Here is a 25,150-nt window from a genome sequence, read left to right on the forward strand (position 1 = left end):
TAATTCTGTGTATGTGTGTATATCGGGATCGCGCACTGTTGGAGGCATCTTAAGCTGAAAGTATACTTCTTTTTTTACGCGTACACGAGCGTATGCACATAGTATAAAGCACAGCCTTGCAAAGTATAATTCTTTTGACTCGTACGCTTGACACATGCGCAGTTTTGCGCAATCACTCACCACGAGTTACAACCCAAGTAAATACTGCAAAAAATGTAAATGTGCGACCTGGGCATACAAAGTGCGTGCGGTTACAAAAAATTGGCGGTGCACTGTACGCTGACCCTCACGTACGCGCAAAAAGTGAAGTATACTTTGGCCTTTAGTGCGCTTTTGCCAGCACGGTCGCATATACATTCACTGCATGGAAAAGAGCAACATCAACATACTGCAAAACATCTCCAATATTGAATTTTAACAAAAGCCTAAAGTATAGGCTACTTTGGTTTGTATGTGTACACTAGGGTATACAGCGTGTGTGATGTGAATTTCAACATCAGCATAGTATGTGCGCATAGAGTGGTGGAGGGTGACATATTTTTTGTAGGCCAACCCGGAAGTTTGCATCACCCTGGTTCCCTAAACAGGATTTATTTGGCTTTGGATTATTGCAGAAAATAAGGTCTGTGAAAAACTTTAATGTGTTTTGAAGCGTAAATACAATCAGCAGAAGTCAACGTAGGACATAAACAAACTACAATACAGACTTCAACAACTCGTTCAGTCTTTGTTTAAAAAAAAAAATTCCTGATAGTTTGAGTTCTAATAGTTTGCTAGAGCACGATTATAACCCTAACCCTAACAACATTAAACGGACTAGTGAGTAGATGAGTTTACCATTTTAATATAGTCCCATTTAGCTACTCTGTAGTGCCATTTAGCTTCTTGCTAGCAACCGCTTTTTACAAGACAATTAAATGCTTTAAAAAAATCACAAGAGGGTATTACTGATGTATTTTATATAATAGAATAAAACATGAAAATATCTTGAACCATATTTCAAGCCTTTAACCAAAAACCCAATGACTTCGGGATGATTGGAAGCGGAAGTGCTAAAATGCTAACTCATTTTCGGGGTTTGGCCAACAAAAATACGCCATCCCTGCAGCACTCTATTGTACGCATGTATCTTTCTAACCACACATGCTCTGTACGCTCCCATTGCACATGCTCCTTGAATTTTTTGCACTAATTAGTTTGTCCACAAGGCGGCAACACTGGCCCGGGCTGTTGCTTCACAGTCGCTATTGAAACCGATGAGACGCAACAACGATAAACTACTGGAGATGCAAGACGAGCACTTGTATGAAGGGGTTAAGAGATACACGCAACTCCAGTATAAATGAGTTCAAAGACATTTTATCGTTCATAACTTCTTGAGGAAAATAGTGCAGACACTGGGCAAGTGTGAAACTTTCTCATGCACATGTGTGCCTAGTTAACAATATTTTAAATAAGAAAAAACTAAGAAATAAAAACAACACATCAGTCATAGAGCGTAAAAAAATTGGATCTCAACTGGTTTTGCTTCAAACCCCCAGATTAAATATGGGACATCAAGTGGCAATCCAACAAATAAATACATATTTTAAAATTAAATATTTATTTATTTACGTTGGCATTATATTGTTTGCTCCCTCTGTCTGTGATCTCTTTTAATAAATGAATGAATTTTATGTCAGATTGTGGAGCCGGTCTCCAGACTGCTCTCAGCGACCTCAGCTCTCCTAGTAAAGTGTTTACGACATGGACAGAATTCCATGTAACTGATCAGTTGCCAAACATTGTCCCCTGGTGCCGCGTCGCACACAGGCCCTCAGTGGCAGCGTCGACCCGGGGTTTACACTTTTGGTGCCTTGCCCTGATCACTCCATCTGTCTTCAAATCATGCTCCTTTTTTCCGTTTTGGAAAAAAAAAATGCTGGAGACTTGCAGACTGGGTCAATAAGGGCATGCTGGATTGTATGACAGCATTTGAAACAATCAGGTCAAGGTTATATGTATTCTTGTGTGCCACCTACTTGGGTGAAGCATCTAAAAGTCTGGGATCAATGATCTCTTTATCGTTTTGCTATTTCCTCATGCTTACCCTAGTAGGATTAATGGCTGTATGGGCCTAGAGATATTACAATATCAGAAAAGAATATTGTTGGACAATTCAGGTCTATCCATCTTCCAAGCGTTATTCTCACTCACTCGCAGGGTCCACTTCACACACACACACATTTGATTTGGCAGAGGTTTTACGCTGGATGCCTTTCCTGACACAACCCAGCACTGAGAGTTTTTACTGACTCAACCCAACACCGCAATTTGGCATAACTAATCCACCTAACCTCCATGTCTTTTGACTGAAAGGAGCACCGGAGCACCCGGAGGAAACCCACACTGACACACTGAACATGTGTCAAACTCCACGCAGAAAGGACTCCTGGTTCAAACCGGGGACCTTCTTGCTGTGAAGCGACCCACTGAGCCACCGTGCCACTCATATACTAAACGGCCACTTTATTAGGTACACCTGTTTAACTGCTTGTTAATCCAAATATCTAATCAGCCAATCATATAACCTGATCAAGACGATCTGCTGAAGATCAAACTGAGCATCAGAATGGAGAAGAAAGGCAATTTAAGTGACTTTGAACGTGGCATGGTTGTTGGTGCCACACGGACTGGTCTGAGTATTTCAGAAACTGCTAATCTACTGGGATTTTCACACACAACCATCTCTAGGGTTTATAAAGAATGGTCCGAAAAAGAGAAAATATCCATTGAGCGGCAGTTCTGTGGCAGTTCTGCACAGACTACAGATGACTGCAAACTAGCATGTGCATTCTGCGTTTGCGTGTAAGGAATTAACTATCTATATCAGTAGGTATCAATAGGCTATACTCGTCATTAAAAAGGAGAAACCGAAACAAGGATATACGCAGATTTACGAAACGTAAACAAAGCAGCGCTTGCTTACCATTTTGAATATCAGTTATGTTGATAACTTTCTTCATTTTAAGCGGCTCATGTTGTTTTGGAATGCTCGGGTTGGATAACATAACATTAGATCAACCTTCTGTCTGTGCCATCTTGATTTATGGCTCGTTTCCGCCGAGCGGCGTGGTACGATTCAGTTCGGGATTCGGGACCGTAAACCCTGATCCATCTTGCATTTCCACCACCAACTGTACGCTTATGATATACATGGTCTAGCGGTCGACATCATTTTTGCGCGAAGAAGAAAGCGACACAGCAAACAACAATGGACGATATACAGCGGATCTTGTTCTTGCTTCTCGGCACGTGGCTGTTTGTCACAAGAAGAAGACACGCTTTGTTTGAGCCAAGGTTGCAGGCTACAATGGAAAAACACAGACGAAAAAGCATGCACAAGTGACGATTCTCTATCAACCAATCAACGTTCTGCAGTGAGTCTAGCTCCACCCTTTAGTACCGGACTAAGTGCTAGGTACCCCATTGGAAGGGCGCCAAAAAAGTGGTACGGTTCAGAATTAGGGTTCCATTCACAAATTCTGACAATGGAAACGGCAAAAATGTTGTATCGCACTGAACTGAACCGTTAGCCTGACAAGCCAGACCCACATCAAGATGTTGGGTCTGGAAACTCACCATTGACAGGGCTCAATCCGAGGGGCGGGATAAATGTTTGTCTTTCAAATTCCCTCTGCATGCAATTGGATAGCGCCATGAGCGCCACAACCAACCGGAGCAAAGAAGAAGGTTAGCTAACGTTAGTTGATAGACTTTCGCCGTATCCGGAAGGCAAAACTCCGAACACATCTTCTTTCCTTAAGAATGACTTCAGTGCCGTTCTTTATTCTTTTCTCAATGAAAAGCTTAACTCAAAGTCTTCCAGAGTCGCGTCCAAAGCCGATTCGAAAGACCGCTGTTCGTCAGCTTCTTTGTTTACGAGTAGCACGCAGAACCTCCGCAACTCTGCCGTGACGTGCCATCATTATATTAAGCCCGCCCACCAACTCTATACACAATGTGATTGGCCTGGCCAGAGTTTGGGTTTTCCAGCTCGCAGGTCTACCGAGAGTTGCTAGACTACACTCGCGACAAATTAGATTTGCTGCCGCTAGGGTGCGTCTAGATTTCTAGGCTACTGAACCGTACCACTCAGTGGAAACAAGCCATTACTTGCTCTCTTTTGTCACTTTTGCTTTAATTCTCGTGCACTGACGCATTCGCTAAACTTAACATCCAATCAGAGTTCCCCCTCTCACCCATGTCCCGACGGCAATTCAACATGCTGAATTGGGCAAACTGACGTGTGGAACACACCGCAAAAAAACTAGCCTGCCAGATGCTTGCCGACGTTGGCCAACAGCCGACCGTCAGCTTGATGTGTCCCGGCCCTAAGAACAAAAAACTAAGGCTAAAATTCACACATGCTCACCAATATTGGACAATAGGCATTCAGACGGTAGGATCAAAATTTAGCATAAAAAAAATGAAAGCATGGATCCATCCTGCCTTGTATCAACAGTTCAGGCAGCTGGTGGTGTAATGGTGTGTTGGAAATTTTCTTGGAACACTTTGTTCCTTGGTATCAAATGAGCATTGTTTAAACACCACAGCCTACCGGAGTATTGTTGATGACCATGTCCATCCCTTTATGACCACAGTGTACCCATCTTCTGATGGCTACTTCCAGCAGGATACTGCGTCATGTCACAAAGCTCACTATACTCAAACGGCCTCCAAAGTCACCAGATCTCCAATAGAGCACTTTTGGGATGTGGTGGAACGAGAGATTCACATCATGAATGTGCAGCCGACAAATCTGCAGCAACTGCGTGATGCTATCATGTCAATATGGACCAAAACCTCTGCAGAAGGTTTCTTGTTGAAGGTTCTGAAGGAAACCTAATATACCTAATAAAGTGGCCAGTGAGTATATACTGTATATAAATACTGAATATACTGTTTATTTTTAAAATCGTCATTTCAAAAATCTCATAGACAAAACAAAGGGATGCTTGACACAAACCTTTATAAAGTCTGTCTGCACATTGCAATGTCTACCTTCAATGGGTGAAAGTCTCTTGTTACAGAGAAGCTGTTAATAAGAAAAGAAAATATTTTTCAAGGCATTAAGTGCACCTAGAGTCAACAAGTCAGCTGGTGATCTTGTAGGTGCTGTTTGATGCTAAAACAAACGGACAAGAGTGTTAGAGGCCAAGCCTGAATTCAGGCCTCCAATAACTTCCTGACTGACTTCCATTCTTAAGAAACCACAAGCGCACAATATTAGCACTGTTACATAAGTAAGCCTCGTTCAGGAGTCAATGTCGGGAATCTAAGGCCACATTCACACAGCAGCAGAATACCAGGGCCGTGCAGAGAGTTCTTCAGAGGCAGGGGCTCAAATGTAAAAAAGGGGCAATATGTAAATATATATATATATTAGGGGTGTAACGGTACACAAAACTGACGGTTCGGTACGTACCTCGGTTTTGAAGTCACGGTTCGGTACGGATTCGGTACAGCAGTTTTACAAAATTGCTTTTTATTAATTTTTATTCAACATTGGTTTAATGGAAAAAAAAATTTGTCTGTCCTTAAATTAATTCAGTTATAACTAAAAGTTTCTTAAAGATAATGCTGTAAACTATATAGGGAGCCCTTACATATTGCTATTAAAGATTAACAACAGAGCCCAAACTATTAGCATAAATTCATTTGCTATTTATTTTTAGATATAATAATCAACACTCATAAGCTTCACATAAGGCAGTTTTTGCATTAATATCTAAATCTAATTATTATAATTTTTTCTCCAATTCGTTGTTGAAATATAATCATTTAGTGGCTGTAATTTTCATGACAGGTTTATTTAAACATACATTAAATAAACAAGACATCACTGACAGGCTAAGTGGTATATAATGAATATATATAGGCTAATATAACGAATATATAGGCTAATATAGTGCATGTATTCAGTGAAAGAGTTAATCTCTCTAGTGAACTCGCAGCTGTGGACACTGAATGACTTCTGAGGTAAACGTGATTCTACATGACATTGTTTACAAGCTGTTTTATTGTCTTTCCGCGGTTGAAACACAGATGGAGCGATTACACGACATATGATACGTTTCAGTAAGTTGTAATGTATCCTCAACATACCTTTCGATATTAATTTCTTTAGGAAGAGATGATCGCGTTCACTCGCGCTGCCGCTTTGAACTGATACGCGTCAATCTGTCACGTCACATAATAGAACGTTAAAACGGCATTTATCGTTTGAATTTCGTGATAAAATGGACTGAATACTTAATATGTTCGTGTGGGAACTCGGATTGAAGTGTGTTCCGCGCTTTAAACAAGCCGACTGTTAACTGTTATAGATTGCATTCATAACCGTTCGGTACACGCGCGCACCGTACCGAAAGCCCGAAACGTTAGTTCGTCTGTCCATGTAATTTTCAACCGATTTATGAATAAGAACAGAAAATTACCGCTCCACTACACATGCCCAATGGAATTTGAACTTGCTTTAAGATCACGATTGGTTGGTGTATATACATGACAAACGGGCATTGGTGAATTGTGTAATACTTTAAAATATATAATATATAGATTTGTAATTCAACACATTAGCTCTGATTATGGATGAAAAAAAATATTGGTTTACTTTTTTTCCCGTAAGGCCACACACTGTCTGAAAGGACCATATTTGGCTCGAGAGCCTTCCGATCAGAAATCAGCAATCAATCAAAACGCACGCAACCCATAGCAACGCGTTATGGCAACGCCTCAACAGAAATTGTCCGACTTTTGAGCCATTCGTTACTATTGTATATGTTATAATAATCACATTTATTTAGTTTTATTGACCACGATATTATCATTGATATTTGTCTGAGAGGGGCACTTTTGATTCATTGTGAAAAAGGGCAGGGGCTCGAGCACCCAAAGCCCCCCCCCTCTGCACGTGCCTGCAGAATACGGTTGTCCGTCCACTACTTGACTCCTTAATTTGGTTACGTTCACTCACAGTTAACGGCGTTCTCAGATAACCTGCACTGTGTGAACGCAACCGGACTGGACAACTAGTTGTCTGTCATGAACAGTGCGAGAGAGACGCTCTGCGCTGCACAAACAGAATTACAGAGTGAATGTAGCCTATGGTATCCGATTTTACAAACATAAAATCAAAAAGATATTCGGCCTGCTACAAAATTCCCAATGTTTTTTGAACCAAGGCAAAGCCACAAAATTCCATAAATCAAACGAAGCTTCCGAGACAGCAACATAGTGTCGGCCCAGATCCGGGCCACATCTGGAACATGTGGATGCAACTCGTACCAGATGTGGGCCGGATCTGGGCCACACTATTTTGCTGTCTTGGAAGCTTCGTTTGATTAAAGGTTAAAGGGTTAAAGGTGCAGTCGGTAAGTTTTTGTCATAAGTACAAGTGGTGTTGGACTCTATACTGACACCTACTGGCCTGGATGCATGAAGTGTGCTTACTAACCGCAGTTGTTTATCTTTTGTTTTGTTTTGTTTCTCTGTTTATGCTTAGATGTATTTTTTTATATAGCACTGACTTGGTGTAGTGGTAGGCTATATAAAGAAAACTGTATTTTTGTAATTAGTAATAGAAGTATTAGTAACTCTGGTCATGTGATCTCAAAATGTAAAATAATGTAAAATAAAAGAGGTTTTTTTGGAAACTTATCTGATCAACCTTATGATTAAGCAATATTTTAAACACTTCGACAATATAGACAGCACATTTATTTCTGGAATGACGACATTAAAAGTTACAATTTAAGGAGTACAATTTCGGGAATTCACATTGTGGAAGCAGGATGGAAGAATCAGTCCTGCGCAGATGGTCTCTACAAGATAATAAAACAACAATTTCAGAGTAAATATTTATGTATTTGGTAACTAGCCACTTTGTGACCGGCAATAATGCCCAACTAACTGTACATTGTCATTAACGTACCTTAATTTATTTTTAATAATTATAAATAAGTCATCTTGAAGCTCCCCAGAAATATAATGCAACCACGTGGTTAAGAACCCCCTATTCATCTCAGCATTTGACTTATATCCAAAACTGTGCATTTCCAAAACTTTGTTTGAGCAAAAAAACTAATGAGAGCATCAAATAAAAGAAAAAAATACTGAGCCCAACAGCCCGGCTCAGGGCCTAAACGCACCATTGGATAGCTATTAGGTTGTTTACAGGTACCTTCAGCCCATAGCACCTCTAAAGTAGGCAATATATTAAAAGCATCTAGGCTATATTGCTCAACCATAGCCTTCCTGACACACATTAGCCATTGCATGCTGATTTCTGCCTGGGATTTGTGCATAGAGGCAATGAACAAGAATGCACCCACCATCCTCCTCCTCTTCCATCAAATATAATATGCAAGCTACATTTTGACATTATTTTGTAATCCATAAACGCCTTTTTCCTTTCAGCCTGTTACGCAACAGTCCCAGCCCATACTGATGTATAGTCATATAATGTGTGTACAGACAAAGAAAATTCAATCCCCAATCATATCGCAATGCTTTTGATGATGATGCGCTGGAAAGACGCCCTTACCTCAAAATCCAGCAAATAATCGCCTATTATTATGCCACACAAGTTCCTTTGTTGAAACCGTCCTCGAGTGGGAAAATAAATAAATAAAAACACTGTATACCCGCAAGATGCGTCTTATAGCGGTCCGGCCACGTACAGAAGACAGGTGCACCTGCCCCGGGTGCGCAACGCTTCCTACAGATTCTTATTGCACGAAGATGCTCCTTATGCCAGTAGGCTATTCTTTAAGACGCGTCTTACCGTTCCTCAGTCAGTCCTTGGTGTATTCCTCATCGTCCATATATCAGTCCGTTCGAGAATGGCTTTAAAATCATATGCCCAACCCGCTGTATTCTTTCACATCCTCATGTCATTCACTGATGCAGCAGTGCCACCGAAGACACGCCCACCTCATCTCTTACCCCCACATGAATGACGTAAAGGAGCAACAGACTCCGCCCACATCGCCTTTCACGCCTATTGATTGACGTAATAAATGAGCTACAGACCCCGCCCACCACTGGAAAACAGCTGCCTGCTGGCTCAGTCTGTGGTACTTTTTATTTTATACATGACTATAAACAATACTGTTCAGTATAAAAGCAAAATACTATTAGAACATGTATATTAAATACAAATATTATTAATATTGTAATGTTGACGGATAAAGAGGCGCGTTTTTCATCCTTTTTGTTGTGGTTCATAATAATATCCAATTTCACACTACTGAATTGAAACTATCTTTCTTTTTTTATTTTTATAAAATAGACAAGTAGAATGGAAAAATAAAACAAATGTTATTTCCATTGTCGTGTAAAAAAAAAAGAAAGAAAGGTTTTTAGATTTTTTAAATTACATTTCTCCAAATAATTTATTCCTCAAAAAGGATTTCATTTTAATGGAAAACTTTTCTTAAATGTCAATCAACAGAAGGAAGGGGCGGTACTTGGTGTTGATTGGCTATTCCTTTACATTGCAATATTAGTCAGTTGTGTACCTAATTAATCTTTTTTTTTAATGCAAAATATAGCCTGCTCATCTAATAATGAATAAATAATCTCTGTTCACTGTAAAAAAAAAAATATATATATATATATTTTTTTAAGTACAATTAACTTGGATTACATTAAACTGACTTTAAAAAAATGAGTTGAATCTTGTATAACATAAAAAGGTTAACTTATTTTAATGAGTTAAAGCAATGTAAAAGCATATGTTGTCATAACTTATTGATCTTAAACATTTTTACACTAATTTTTTTTTTAAAGTAAGATACCTGGTTGCCTTAAAATTTTGAGTTCATTGAAATAAAAAAATTGAGTTAATACAATGAACATTTTTGAGAATCGACATCACCCTTTATTTAAATATTATTAAAAGATTTTGTAAGCATATTACATAATTGTGTTTCATTTGTAATAATTCAGTGACACATGCCAAATTGTGCTATTTTCATGATTTATCACAACATTTTGATTTATTTATGTGGTTCAGATACAATAGTCTTTTGAGTTTCTATTTATTAAACAAATTTCCTTCATTGTATTAACTCACATTTTTTATTTCAATGAACTCAATTTTAAGGCAACCAGGTTACTTACTTTTTTTTAAGTTAAACCAACAATTTTTTTTACAGTGTACAGTGTTGCTTATTTTTCCTTTGACAATATGGCCATTGATTATAATGAAGCATTTTGGTATTTTGCCGCAATCCATCTGCATGTATCTTCTGTCATGTAGCTACATGAGAGTATAGCATTTGTATTATATTGCATAGGCCTAATAATAATATCCCTGGAAAAAAAAATTTGCTTCTCTAAACATATGTTAATTATTTTGTTAAGTGTATTGCCATGGTTAAGTAAGTAAAGAACATAAAATGTTTACAAATACACAGGCTTTCTACTAAAACAAAGGAGACCTTGTAGTTTGAACTGATATACACCGATCAGGCATAGCATTATGACGACCTTCCTAATATTGTGTTGGCCCCCTTTTGCTGCCAAAACAGCCCTGACCCGTCGAGGCTTGGACTCCACTAGACCCCTGAAGGTGTGCTGCGGTATCTGGCACCTAGATGTTAGCAGCAGATCCTTTAAGTCCTGTAAGTTGCGAGGTGGGGCCTCCATGGATCGGACTTGTTTGTTCAGCACATCCCACAGATGCTCGATTGGATTGAGATCTGGGGAATTTGGAGGCCAAGTCAGTTGTTGTGTCTTAAAACATTTTTGCTTTGTGTCAGGGCGCATTATCCTGTCAAAAGAGGCCACAGCCACCAGGGAATACCATTTCCGTGAAAGGGTGTACATGGTCTGCAACAATGCTTATATAGGTGGTATGTATCAAAGTAACATCCGCATGGATGGCAGGACCCAAAGTTTCCCAGCAGAACATTGCACAAAGCATCACACTGCCTCCACCGGCTTGCCTTCTTCCCATAGTGCATCCTGGTGCCATGTGTTCCCCAGGTAAGCGACGCACATACACCTGGCCATCCACATGATGTAAAAGAAAACGTGATTCATCAGACCAGGCCACCTTCTTCCATTGCTCCGTGGTCCAGTTCTGATGGCACTTTCGGCGGTGGACAGGGGTCAGCATGGGCACCCTGACGGTCTGCGGTCTGCTCAATGAGCCTTGGCCGTCCATGACCCTGTCGCCGGTTCACCACTGTTCCTTCCTTGGAGCACTTTTGATAGATACTGACCACTGCAGACTAGGAACACCCCACAAGAGCTGCAGTTTTGGAGATGCACTGACCTAGTTGTCCAGCCATCACAATTTGACCATTTTGGCTCAAATCCTCACGCTTGCCCATTTTTCCTGCTTCTAACACATCAACTTTGAGGACAAAATGTTCACTTGCTGCCTAATATATCCCACCGACTAACAGGTGCCGTGATGAAGAGATAATCAGTGTTATTCACTTCATCTGGTTATGTTATGCCTGATCGGTGTATCACCAATACTGTACACTCTGACGCCCTCTGCTGGTCATTTGTATTCATAGATTTGCACAGAGCTCATTACAAACAGGTTATGAATCAGGGTCCTCTTAAACATTCATTTCTATTCTTTGAAAGCCCTAATAATTGACATAAGACAAAAATATGAAATATTGTAGCTGCTTGTAATATTATAATTTTTAATTTTATTTTGCGTTTCATTCTTTTTAAACCCATTTAAACTAAAATAGGCTGGAAATGTAGGAATGCTGTATGTCAAAATATGGTAAGATATCAAAATGATCCACAGAGATTTCATAGCTTAGGCTACTTAGCGCACACAATCTGTTTACTTATGAGGCCAAGACAGCTTCACAGGAGCTGAAATGTTCTGGGATAGAAACACATGAGACAACAATATTATGCAGCATGCACATTTCATAAGTCTGGAATGTATGAAGCCAAGAAAAACGCCTATGACATCTCATGTGTGTAAAAGGCTTGAAAAGAGAAAAATAAATAAAGTGAGATTCTATACTTTGTGCTAAAATCCCAAGCATAAGCTCAGGAACTTGTAAGACTTCCTTCAACAGGAAAGTGACCAAAAAAGCAAGTAAAAACAACCACGCTGGAGTGGCTTTCCAAGTAAAAGGTTCATGTGCATGTCCTTAATCATGTCCAAAAATCATGTTCACATCTATCTTGGAATCAGAGCAAATTTGCTAAAAAAGAACGTGCAAAGTTTCTATAAGAAGCTTTTTATATGTGTAAGAGACCCATAAAATTGCATGATTCCTTTAATTCTGACAACTATTAGGCTAACTCTTTTAAAACAAAATTGACTGTGCTGAGAATTATGGCAATTGCATTTCCCCATTGTATTTTTATTTTATTTTATTTATTTTTTACCCAAAAAAGAATACATATTGTCTATTAATTTGTTGGTCCATTATTTATTTAACCCTCTGTATTTTGAGATGATTTGATGGTACTTATTAATATTTATGCAATAATTATGGTTTATTTTTGCCATTGAAAATAATAATTATAAAAAAAAAAGTAAATTCTTTCAGGTTAAAATAAAGTCTAGGGCTTCCAAAAAAAATGTTCAAGGCAGATTAGCGCCCTCTTTTGGAATTATTTAAGAAAACATGCAACCATGTGTGTAACCACTAGAGGTCTCAATGGGGAGGCTCGTGAATTCACTTTTGATGGTCTCTTTTGAACACATTTAATTATTTTTTTTTTTAGATGGATTTGAATATATATTTAAAAAATCTCAAAGACTTTTTATTATAAAGTTTTAGATATTTTTTTTGTTAGAAATACTGGTTTAAAGTGTTAGTTTATACATTATGATTTATAATAATAATAATAATTTTGTATACTCTTGATTACTTTTTTTCTGCATTGTGGCCGATTTGTAGATTGTTCACACAAATATTCTGTGAATATTTATGTTTTTGCAGATTTCCCATTCATTTCCTATGGTGTCATTTTTGACCGAAGTTTGGGAGTATTTTTTTTTACGAGCACAGAGCATGCTCGAATCATGCCCTCAATTTTTTTTGTGTATTCACAGTCCTAATGCCATAAAATTCGGCAAGTTTCATATAATTCTAAAGAAGCTGTGATTTTTTAAAATTCAAAATGTGGTTCATAGGTTCAGTGGTTTAGGTGTGTATGTGTGTTTAAGTGTGTGTGCGTGCGCGCGTGTGAGTGGATGTGTCAATATCAACCTCTTGATGTTTTAGAGTGTCACCCCTTTACTGCTGTGTACTTTTTGTTCAGCATTGTGGCCGATTTGTAGATTGTACTCACAAATATTCGGTGCATTTTTGTGTTTTTGCCGATTTCCCATTCATTTCCTATGGTCGGTCATTGACCGAAGACAATGAACTTTTTTTTTTTACGACCAATTAGCATGCTCGAATCATGACCCCAATTTTTTGTGTGTGTTGACATACCTAATGCTAGAAAAGTCACCAAGTTTCATATCATTCCGATGAAGCTGTGATTTTTAAAATTTCAAAACAAAAAATTTTCCGGTCAGAAATGACCGAAGAGCGTTAAATATATTATACTTATTTATTTACTTCTAATAAATCAGACGCAATGCCTTTTAAAATATAATGTTTTACCATATAGTAATGGGCTATACATTTATATAATTTATTAATATAAATCAAATTATATTTTATATTTTTACCACTGTATGTGTATACATTAAATACCAATTGCTATTAAATATTCTCAGATGAATTATAGTTACATATTTGTATAGTTGAAAGTTTTTATGGTAACACTTTAGAATAAGGTTTCATTAGTTAACATTAGTTATAACGTATTAAACTTACAATGATTGATACTACAGCATTTATTCATCTTAGTTAATGTTAATTTCAACACTTATATTTTTAAGATCAAAAGTTGTATCTGGTAACAGATAATGCACTGTGAAATACAAATATATGATCAATGGTTTTAGCACACACCTTACAGGTGCAACCTAGACACATCATCAGTGATGTAACCTGGGGTTATCGGGTGTTTGGGGTCTTTCGACATCATACACCCTAGCCCAGGTGACCCAGCCAGGGATGGTCAGTCCTGACTTGTGTCTAGGTAGCTTGTTTGATCCACGGATCACCCCTTTTGATCCACAGCCATCTAGATGTTATGACAACTTATGTTTGTGCATTGTTTTAACTCATAAAAATAAGTTTAGCCATTATTAAGATTATGTCAGTTATACAAGATTAAACACATTTTTTAAAGTCAGTTTAATGTAATTTAAGTTGTAATTACTGAAACATTTAAGTTGATTGTACTTAAAATATATATATATTTTTTTTACAGTTGGCAACCATTTTTTATTTATTATTATAGATTATTATATTATACAATAATAATAATATCATATTGCTATTATTAATATATTATTGTATTATATAATCTATGAATAATATTAGGCCTATATTATTATTATTATTATTATTATTATTATATTTAAGGACTGAACATAAAGGGGTATGATTAGATGAATTATATCATATGCTTAAACAAAATGTTAGAATGTGTAAACAGAGGTTGAAGCACTGAATAATTCAGTATTTTCCGTTTGTGCATAACATTACCTTTGTCCTTTATATCAAATGCGAAAAGGACCGGAGGAATGGGTGGACCCCAAAGGCCTGTTGACCAATCCCCTTGAAAGCAACTTGTTGGGCAAGTTTTGTTATTTAGACGCTCGTTGTCATTGACTGACCCACTTCATTGAATGCACTGTGTGTTTGTGAGTGTGTGTATGGAGAATAGATGCGCTGTAGAATAACGCGAACGATGAAAGCCGGTCTGACGCTCTTTATTTTATCATTATGCTGTTTCGGTTTTATTCACGCCAAATCCGCGATGCAGTCCTGTGCCACCGGACAGTTCTTACTAAAAAATCAGTGCGTCCTCTGTCATCCCACCTGCACGGAGTGTGAGGGTCATGAGCTATTCGAGTGCACCGCTTGTGGTTTAGGTAAGTGATTGTTCACTATTATATTCTGTAGTTTAACACCGAAGTATCTATTGAATCAAACAGGTGCCTCCATTTGGGACCGTGCATATCCCCGCTGTTAGCGCGCATGCGCAACTCTCTTTTTTTATAGCGATGTCTCCACTTTGTGGTAACATTTTCAGAACATTACGGTAGCTTAATATGTCATTCAAAGCGAGATATACCAGAGGAGAACTTATGTTGAGTTGTTTGTAAGTAGCCTACGTCGCTATTGTGCTACTTAAAATGGAACTAAAAAAATACATAATCATTTTTTGGGTTGTTTTGGCCATTGTGGTTCGAATCTGTGGCACCATTGTGCAGGTTCACAAAGGGATTTTCCAAGAGACAATTGGGAAGGCAAACCTCCCAGTCCTCCCTGCACAGCTGCTGTGGAAAAACAATGAAGCCGCTCTCCCTATTTATCAAAGCGACAAAGAATGCTTTACCTCAAAAGAGAGTTTGTTTAGTGACCTCAAACATGAAAGTGTTGTGCACACTTTTAATTACAGGAAGAGTTGAAATTAAGGCCATTTTAAACACAAATTAATCGGCTATGCTTCTGAACAGTAGGCCTAATCAGCTTTCCGGAAGAAGTTTGACAGTATAGGCCTTTAATTGCCAAACATGGGAGTGGGGAAAAACTGAGACCACTTCCTTTTCAGTGTTGTGAAAGCTGATAATGTTTCTGTTCCTCAAATTCCTCAAGTTATCTGCTTGTCAGAAGGACAGTAGCTCCTGGAGTTTTCTTTAGCCTCAGTCCCAGCAATTTCAGATTTTCTGTGCCCTAAAGCTAGCCTTTTGGAAATCTTTTCTGTTGTGTCCCAAATGATATAGCCTACTGTGTCATACTCACTATGCACTTATGCATGCACTATGTACTCTACCATCTACATTTTATATGGTTGTATTGTATACATTGTATACATAATACAGCATCAAAGTCTGATGGCTTCTTCCCTTAAAGACAGCAAGAAACAGAAGTTGCGATAGTCTTTTCTTCCCTATTGTGATGAGGGAAAACGCTTCTCAAACAAGAAAGAAATACTTGATTTTGTCCATCGGGAATTGATTGGATCGTTGTCGTTTGCAGTTTTGAAAATCTTTCCGTTTAATTCCATAAAATCAGTTTAAAACCTTTTCCATATAATGACAGTTCATATTGACCTCATCTGCCAATCTCTTAAAAGTATTACACCAAAGTATTACCATACATCATCAACACACATCCATAAAACACCATAACAGTTTCCATACTACTCCAAGTCTTCTGAAGTCGTACAATAGCTGTTTATGAGGAACAGTTTGAAATTTAAATCATTGTTCACTAATCTTGCAATACACTGTAGTTTTCGAATCAAATACAGTACCTTTTGATGGATATAAATTAGGGATGTGTGATATACATCGGCCACCATATCGGTATCATTTTTAATGTTTTAATCGCTATCGGCCCAATAAGAAAATTTGGCCAATATATTAAAGCTGATAAATAATGGATTATTTCCTTCAGCTGAGACACTTCAGATGTTTAACATGTTGGCTTTGAATTACTTGAAATATGATTGGAATCACTTCCAAAATGGAAATTACAGATAAGTGCAAGCTTAAGTCATATAGGCTACATAAAATTATAATGAGAACATCATTATAATTGTGTGCTTGGGACATGGCTTTTAATGGTGAGACTTTTGTTTTTGTAATCAGGCTCTCAAAAATGATGTAAAAATTTGGATTTAGATTTCTCTGCCAATATATCGGTTATCAAATATATTTTTCAAATATAAAAATTGTTGGTTATCGGTATCGGACAACATTTTAAAATTTGTGCATCCCTAATATAAATAACAGCATACAGATTTTGAGGGTGAGTAAATAATGACAGAATTTATATTTTTGGTTGAACTATTCCTTTAATACAGTATGCATATGCAAACTCTAGTCTTTAGCAAACCAAGCCACTCTTTTGAGTTCTGTTAGTAGGCGTTCATGGTTGCCATCCCTCCTTTTCAAGCATCTCAAAGAAGAGTGCTGTAACTCTTAATCTCTCTCACGGCAGCTCGGGCCGGTTGAGGGGGGAGGCCTTGCATCCGTTAGTGTGTGACAACATTGCCAAAAGTGCCAATTCCCTCTCCATAGCCCTTGTTTATGTGTCCTGGTCTTGGCAAAACCAGTAAGCCAGATAGTTGCTACTGTTTCTATTTAAAGAAGAGTTCATGATGGACACAAGCAGATGTTGATGTTTGAGTTTCATATAGTAGCGATTTGTTTGCAGAAAGAATAAGCATATAGCGTGGCTTAATCTTTTAGTGCAATCCTTTCACAAAACTGGCCTAGAACATGTAACACTTCACTTTAAAACCATTTTCTTCAATCAGTGCATGAAGAAAGTGAAACCTGTTTTAGGACAGCAAAGATTTGATGCACTGAATGCATTTTCCAGTTCTCATTGCCATATTTATTTCTGTGATGGTAAAGCTAAATTTTCAGCATCATTACTCCAGTCTTCAGTGTCACATGAACCTAATATGTCAGTCTAATATGATGATTTCCTAGCCTGACGTCGTCATACTCAGATTCTAGTCAGAATATGAGTCTGATAGTGCTCCATTAGGCTGTGATTTTAGGGTATGTTTCAACCGAACCAGGAAAGAAAATGCCTCTGCACTCTATTGGATAGACCTACAACCAATCAGAGCAACGGAGCGACGCATAGTTGTTTACAGAACTCAACTGCATGCACACCGGAAGAAGTAGAAGAAGAAGATGAGTGTTAACGATCTTTGATCTCTGTTGTAAAAAAGAATTTAAGGATACACGGACTTACCAATACGATCATCATTTTTGAGAGAAATAGTAAAGGTGAATGCATATACGAACAAGTTCTCTGTTTAGGATTAGAACGAATTCAACCCAAGCACTCTTTGGTGACATGGATTACGTTACTGTTGACCATCTGTCCATCATCGTATAAAGCCCGCCCTGACAATTTGATTGGTCCGAACAGCTCTGGATCGAGCATAGTTGCTCCATAACGGATCAAGTCGAGTATGGGGTGGCGTTTCTAAACTTGTGGGTGTTTTCAAACTGATGGGTGTTTATAAACCATGCAATGAAAATGATCCTCTTCCCCCTACGCCACCCCTAAACCCTACCCACACTGTGACATGGGCAAATCAGGTAACGCAGTAAAAAAAACGCCCACTGATCTAGTAACTCCTATTACTATCCTGCAGAGACCTATACTTGATCAAGTCCAGACCGAACTTCCCGACCTCAAATGTTGTGGGTGGAGCTAAGTTCGGCTGGCATCCAGGCTAATGATTTCCCGCTCAAGAAGCATGTCTTATTATCAATGTAGAAAACAGCTGCTTTATATTTTTTTGTGGAAAGTATTTATGTATTATGGTAATAATTTGTTGTACTGCAACATTGTTTTTTTACTGTTGGAACTACATGATTGCAAAAACTCACAAGTAAATGTCACAGTAATGACAATTGGGAGTTCAAATGCACAAAAATGATCTTAATCTTAAAAATTTCACACATGCTCATGCTTTCATGACATTCACACATGGTTGCTAGTGTTAGAGTTACCTCTGACCGATGTGATAATGCTGTCCTGCTGTAATTCATAAAGAGGAAGCTAGTCATCCATTTAACCTGCCGGACAAGGACATTCAAATTCGTTACAAAAGCTCCTAACATTGTAATACTCTTGGTTTGATATACACACTGCCCAGCCTAAAAAAATAAATCACTGTTTGGATTTAAAAATAGGCAAATGCTTAAGAGTAAATGATTGGATTATTATTGCAGTGATTGTAATGTTTCTAGCATGTTATATGTTTGGCAACAGTTCTTCTAACCCCAATTGATGGAGTGTAGCTTTTAATTCCTTAAACAACCATGTAGGAAGACACATCATGGCCATATTCCAGCATCACAATGTCAAGATTCATCAGGCTCAAACTGTGAAAGAATGGTTGGGAAGGAGCATGAAGAATCATTTTCATGTGTGAATTGACACATCTGAGTCCAGACCTTAAATTCATTGAAAGTCTTTGGGATGTGCTGGAGGAGACTTTACAGAGTGCTGGACTCTTGCATTGTCAAGACAAGATCTGGACCAAAAATGTATTCACCTCTTGATGGAAATAACCAAAATATCCAAAGTTAAACCTTATTCTATCATCTGATTGCTGTAACTGGACCATTATTTAAATGAGTCATTTGGATCATGGGTCCCATATCATGTTAAATGGATGTTGTGGGTCATTGCAGATGAGGATGGGAAGGAGCGCTTCCTGTATCAGGGTCACTGCAGAATACACTGCCCGCGAGAGTTTTATCCAGACCGAAGCCAGTACACCTGCCTTACATGTATGCCTAATTGTGAGATCTGTGCTGATGCCAACGTGTGTGCCAAGTGCAAAGAAGGATACAAGCTTCAAAGTGGCATCTGTCTGACTGTCCTGTGTGGAGTTGGTGAGTTTATCTTTTAATTAAACAAATAATGAATTCTAATTCAGCATTGTAACATGCAGCAGTTCCAGATTTCACTTAACGAATTTGCTAAATTAAATGCTTTGATGGAAGTTTATTAAAACAACGGTGGAACTGTGGTATTGCTTTTACAATTGAAACAAATTAATATTGAGTAACTTACAAAACCAAAAGTCGTTTATAATAAACACTGCAATATTCCATGAAAAATAAGAATTGACTATTTTGATTTGATGCTGACTTATAGTATGCCAACAAAATTTTGTCTGATTTCAATTAGTACATATTTAATTAGAAAATGCCAGATTTGCATATTCATAACAATTCAGAGAACAAACAATTGTCTTAATGTACTGTGATTAATCAACTGTGGAATGTATGGTGATATCTATTAGTCAACACTTTTACCCTGTTCACCTGTAGTATCTTGCCTTAAACATCGCAACAGACATCTTTCCCTCAGTTTAAACGAATCAAACGAATGAAAACAAACTAGAATTGGAAATTCGAGGACAAGAACTATCTATTATATAACTTCGAAATAATCATGTAACATTTATATACAAAAAGTCTGATACATTTGCTTCAACAGGTCAGGTTCAAGACCCGGATACGCGAGAATGTATAGACTGTGGTATCGGCTGTAAAACATGTTCCACAGGTAAGTAACACATACTTTTATTGGCTATGTGTGTAGTATTTCATGATTTAATATTTGAATAGTGCAGTATTATGTAATGTCTGTAAAATGACGATTCATTATTCATTAATACGCGTTTCTTTCAGCCAATTGTTTTCCTGTTGTTTCTCTGTTATGTACTAGTTTTATGCTTAGCAGAATAACCTGCATCATATTTGGTGAAATCTAATACTTGTTTCTTATTTTGGGGTGCCGATAAAAAATAAAATAAAAATCTGTTTTGCTCTACCATGTCACACTTTTTCACACAATATGATTTGAATTCTGTAGCATTTTTGCTTTTAACAATAATTTTTAAGGTGAAGAAGTCTTGTATTATCCCTTAATCACCAGAAAAACTGCCACAAAGACACAATTCCTGTCTTCCTCTGAGCAAGTTTACAACTCTTTGTTCCATTCTCAGCCGATTCTGACATGTATAACATTATTTTATGCGCCTAATCCTGATTTCAAGGTTAGAATTATGGATTGTGACAGAAGAAAATGCAAACATGACCAAGGCTATGTTGATCGTAGAGACCATTGGTGGCAATGGTTCTATGATCTACTTAAGCTTGTGAAGCTTTTTCAGAAACGTAGCACCAGACGTTTTTGTCTGCAACGGGTTGCAATTAGTGCACAGTGACAAAGGAGATACACAAAAACAGTCTTTAATCATTAATTCAATGATTAGGGAGTCCAATAGAAAGTGGAGGGGGGTCTCTGTAGATGTGGAGCTATAGAGGCATGTGACCAAGGAGGGGCTGACAGAAGAAACCACCATGGAGGAGGCTATTGATGGAGGTGCCAGGAAGGAGATGATAGAAGGAGGAGATAGCTGGCGACGCTGAGCACAGACATGATAAAAGCCCATGGAAGAACCGAAGGTGGGAGGATCCAGTGTGGAGTCAGAGATCTGACCACCAGGAGAGTTGGAGACCCAGGCGGAGCCAAGGAGACACAGAGATCAGGCGACACTATAGGTCCTGGAGGCTAAGGTGAAGCCGTGGGGATGAGCGGCCGAGGTGGAGCCATGCAGGGTGCTGGAAGACTGAGGAAGGGCAGGTGGGACTGAGGACCAAGGCAGAGCTGAAGGGAAGGAGGAGGCAGACAGAGCCGAAAGCCTGGAAGTCTGTGGCATAGGCAGAGCAACAACAAGAGAGCCCAGTTGAGCCATAAGGATGGCGGTCCCAGGTGGAGCCAAGGGGGCAAGGTGGAGCCGACTGGTCGACAGGCCAAGGTGGAGTGACATGCTTGGCAAAACCAGGGGATCCACTTGACAAGGCGGACCTGGAGACCGGAAGACCTGAGGTGGATCCGAGAAGCAGGGCGGAGCCAACAGAGATGGCGCCAAGGGACTGTAGGGAGACAGTGGAGGTGGGGCAAAGGAAGTGGCTAGCATAGGCAGAGGAGGCAGGAGAGGGAGGCTGGGTGGATATGATGCCGAAAGTTTTATTGACCAGCCACACAGGAGACTAGGAGCTGTGTGGGACCTGTGGAGATGCAGGAGACTTGGAGCTGGGCAGGACCAATCCATCAAATAAAGTTACAGAGACCCTGCACAGCTCACAGGAGTATGGGTGGGCTCCAGTCAATTCCTTTAAACTCCACAAGGACACCAACAGGAACAGAAAACTTTGCCAGCTCACGCACCTGGTCAGACATCGGCTTTGGCGTTGGCATCAAGGCGGGCTCTGGCTCTGTGTCTGTGTCATTGTATGGTCTCCTGAATAATTGTAACCACAGTTATAATATATTATAATACTTATCTATACATTATTACACCTTTAGAAAGTATAATGCATTAAAACACATAACAAACAACCAGTTTTAGATGAAACCAGAAATCTGCAAATATTATAATGCATTTTAATTTTGCTTACAATTATTTATGAAAAGATATAATGCATTACAATGTACATTATGAATACCCTTATAATGCATTATACCCTTATAAGTCAGCAGCATCAAATTAGGTAATATTAAACCTTTTTTGCATTTCTTTTCGAAATTCAGGGCTGTGTAATCATTACCTATTTTGTGTCCACAACAGATGAGCCGGAGGTTTGCAACAGCTGCACAGATGGCTACTTCCTGTAAGTTTCTGTATTATATATTTTTTAGAAAAATGTGTCACTTTATTTCTGCTGCAATGCAATTTAAGCTATGTTGAAGTCTTCTGGAGCATATTGCGGATAAACTTTGAAGAGAACAGAGGTTTGATTGTGTGTTTCTCCCTGTGTTATGGCCTCCAACTATTGTGTGCATCAGATTTCACTTTCAGTTAAGTCTCACACGGATACCTGAGATTCAGGCTGCTCGACATAGAGGCACCTCTTATGAGTTTTTCCCTCAACTCACTCGATCTGTCCTTCTCTCTCTCTCTCCTCACTAATTTGAGCCCATCTCCTTCTTGCTCGGTTGAAGCTGAAGGACTTTCTTTGCTCAGAGAGTTGCAGTGTCTTGTACAAGAGTCCTGACTAATGAATGTCCACTCAGAGAGGAAAAGAGCAATGTTAATCCCCCTGAACATTCCTCATGCTTTCATTGTGCTTGCGGCGTTGCCATGGCAGCTGTTGTCCGCCGTCCCGCTCAAACATCTTGCTTAAGTGTTGAGTTCCAAAGTGAGGCACCTCAGTGTCTCAGACGGAGCACTTGATCGGCCATGCTTATCAACTAACTAGAATAAGATGTGTTTAACATAGTGCAAACATGGGGTTTATGCAGTTTCATTCAATTTATCTCTTACGTTGAGATTTATTAAGACTCTTTTTATAGTTTTAATACATGCAGAACCAGTCAGACATTTGAAGACAGTTATTATTACTATTTTCTTCCCAACTGGTCTATACAACAAATTTAAGAACCCTGATAGAATTATGACTTTGCGTTATAAGCCCCCCGGGTGATCTTTCATTCTGATGCTTTCATTTATCAGGTCTATTCCCGAATGATTGATTTGAAGGTTTGATGGCTGAATGATTCCAGCAACACTGCCGAGGGCAGGTGCGTTGTGGTTTTGGGATGGTGTTCATTTCTCTGGTGTGGTTAGTGTTCTCTGGTTACTCTTCAACCAGACTCCCTCTGTCAAAGCACTAAAACAAACTGCCCCGGGCTCCCATAGTCTCAACCTTCATTATATCCCTCAACCCTGAAGGTGCGTCTTTGATTCAAAAGTAAGTCTACGAAGACAATTGCTGATCGGAAGCTGTTCCAAAGTCTTTGTAAGCAAGTTTTCAAACAGGTTCAAGTGATAGAGGGGTTTTGATTTAGCTCCATACACATTATTTGAGTGCAAAAAACATATTCACACATCGTACAGTTTAACCAGCAGATCAACTCACTTATTTGCCACTGTGTTGAATTTAAATTAAATCATTAGCTTTGTTTCCAAAGTTGCGAAAAATGACAAATATTTCACAAATAAAACAGCGATGGAAGAATGTTTTAAAGAGAAAATTGCCACTTCCAGAGAAATTGGTGCAAAACAGAAATGTAAAAAATTTACTACTGTGACTCTTTTATTAAATAAATTAGCTGTGATTTAGTAAACGCAAAACAGCAACATGTTTTTTTTTTTTTTTATCTGAGCAGATTATTCAGTCACTTGACTTTTTTGATGCACGTCTAGGAATAACTTTTTTTATTTTCATCTTTTATTTGTGGATATTGCATTGAAAATGCTAGTGGGAAACCGTCTCAGGTTACGTATGTAACCATGGTTCCCTGAGAGGGAACGAGACGCTGCGTCAAGCGCTGCGGGAACGCCCCTGCGTTTGCGTCATGAAGCACTCGTAAAATCAGTCCAATGGCGTGACAGGACGTCATAGGCGGGTGACGTCAGCGACCAGGAAACTATAAAGCACCCCTGAACCAAACAATGTCAGCTTCTGAAAAAGTCGAACAAGTCGGTCACGGGCATGCCGGGAGTATGGCAAAGCGACGCAGCGTCTCGTTCCCTCTCAGGGAACCATGGTTACATACGTAACCTGAGACGTTCCCTTTCAAGGGAACTCACGCTGCGTCAAGCGCTGCGGGAACTCAATACCCACGTCGCCATAATTCTCAAGTGCCCGTACATGTGAAGTCGTAGCGCACATTTAAGCTATAAGCACCCGAGAACCTGGAGTAGAAGCTACATCTAGGTTGTAAAACCTCACAAAAGTGTGCGGAGAGGACCACCCTGCCGCATCACAGACCTCCTGCAGGGAGACTCCTGACAGAAGAGCCAAAGAGGCAGCCATACTCCGAGTAGAGTGGGCTCGGACCTTTAGTGGTGAAGGTTGGCCGGCCGACTCATATGCGAGTGAAATAGCCTCGACTATCCACTTGCTTAGCGTTTGCTTAGATGCGGGTTTCCCCTTATTTGGAGACCCGAAACAGACGAACAGTTGCTCAGATTTTCGCCACAGGGCAGCTCTGTGGACATAAGCATCTAGTGCCCTCACTGGGCAGAGCAGATTTAATTTCTCCTGGTCTGAATTCTGAAAGGGAGGCGGAGAGAAGGCCTGCAGCATGATAGGACCTGCCACGTTCATGGGAACTTTGGGGACATATCCTTCTTTTGGAAACAAGAATACTTTCACCATCCCTGGCGCAAACTCAAGACAGGAAGGGGCAACAGACAATGCTTGCAAATCCCCTACTCTCTTTAGAGAAGAAATAGCCAAGAGAAATACAGTTTTTAGTGTTAGAAATTTCTCTGGCACCTCCTCGATCGGCTCAAAGGGGGCCAATGCTAGACCTTCTAGCACCACGGCCAGATCCCAGGTCGGCACCCTCGAGCGTGCCGCAGGCCTAAGCCTCAGAGTACCACGAAGGAAGCGAGTAACCCATGGGTGTCTCCCCACCGATGCACTATCCAGATGAACGTGATAGGCAGATATTGCCGACACATAAACCTTCAAGGT

The 25,150-nt window shown here is 39.2% G+C and overlaps 2 protein-coding genes across 3 annotated transcripts in view; one reads left to right on the forward strand and one right to left on the reverse strand.

Annotated features, from left to right (window-relative positions):
- The window catches only part of otud7a (OTU deubiquitinase 7A), a 121,368-nt gene extending 112,368 nt beyond the window's left edge, over window positions 1-9,000 (reverse strand). The window contains exon 1 of the mRNA XM_079810051.1: window positions 8,828-9,000. The gene's annotated coding sequence lies outside the window, so the exon portion shown is untranslated. The remainder of the gene's footprint in view (window positions 1-8,827) is intronic.
- A 5,730-nt stretch (window positions 9,001-14,730) lies between these two features.
- LOC307122150 (uncharacterized protein) overlaps window positions 14,731-25,150 on the forward strand; it is a 55,723-nt gene continuing 45,303 nt past the window's right edge. Inside the window, exons 1-4 of one of the 2 annotated variants that reach the window (XM_079810050.1) lie at window positions 14,731-15,037; window positions 19,340-19,543; window positions 20,154-20,222; window positions 22,294-22,336. In XM_079810050.1, coding sequence (XP_079666176.1) covers window positions 14,830-15,037; window positions 19,340-19,543; window positions 20,154-20,222; window positions 22,294-22,336 — 524 coding nt within the window. In that variant the 5' untranslated portion in view covers window positions 14,731-14,829. The remainder of the gene's footprint in view (window positions 15,038-19,339; window positions 19,544-20,153; window positions 20,223-22,293; window positions 22,337-25,150) is intronic. The other variant, XM_079810049.1, reaches the window with a different exon arrangement.

Source organism: Gobio gobio (assembly GCF_949357685.1).
Source record: "Gobio gobio genome assembly, chromosome: 25".
Taxonomy (NCBI): domain Eukaryota; kingdom Metazoa; phylum Chordata; class Actinopteri; order Cypriniformes; family Gobionidae; genus Gobio; species Gobio gobio.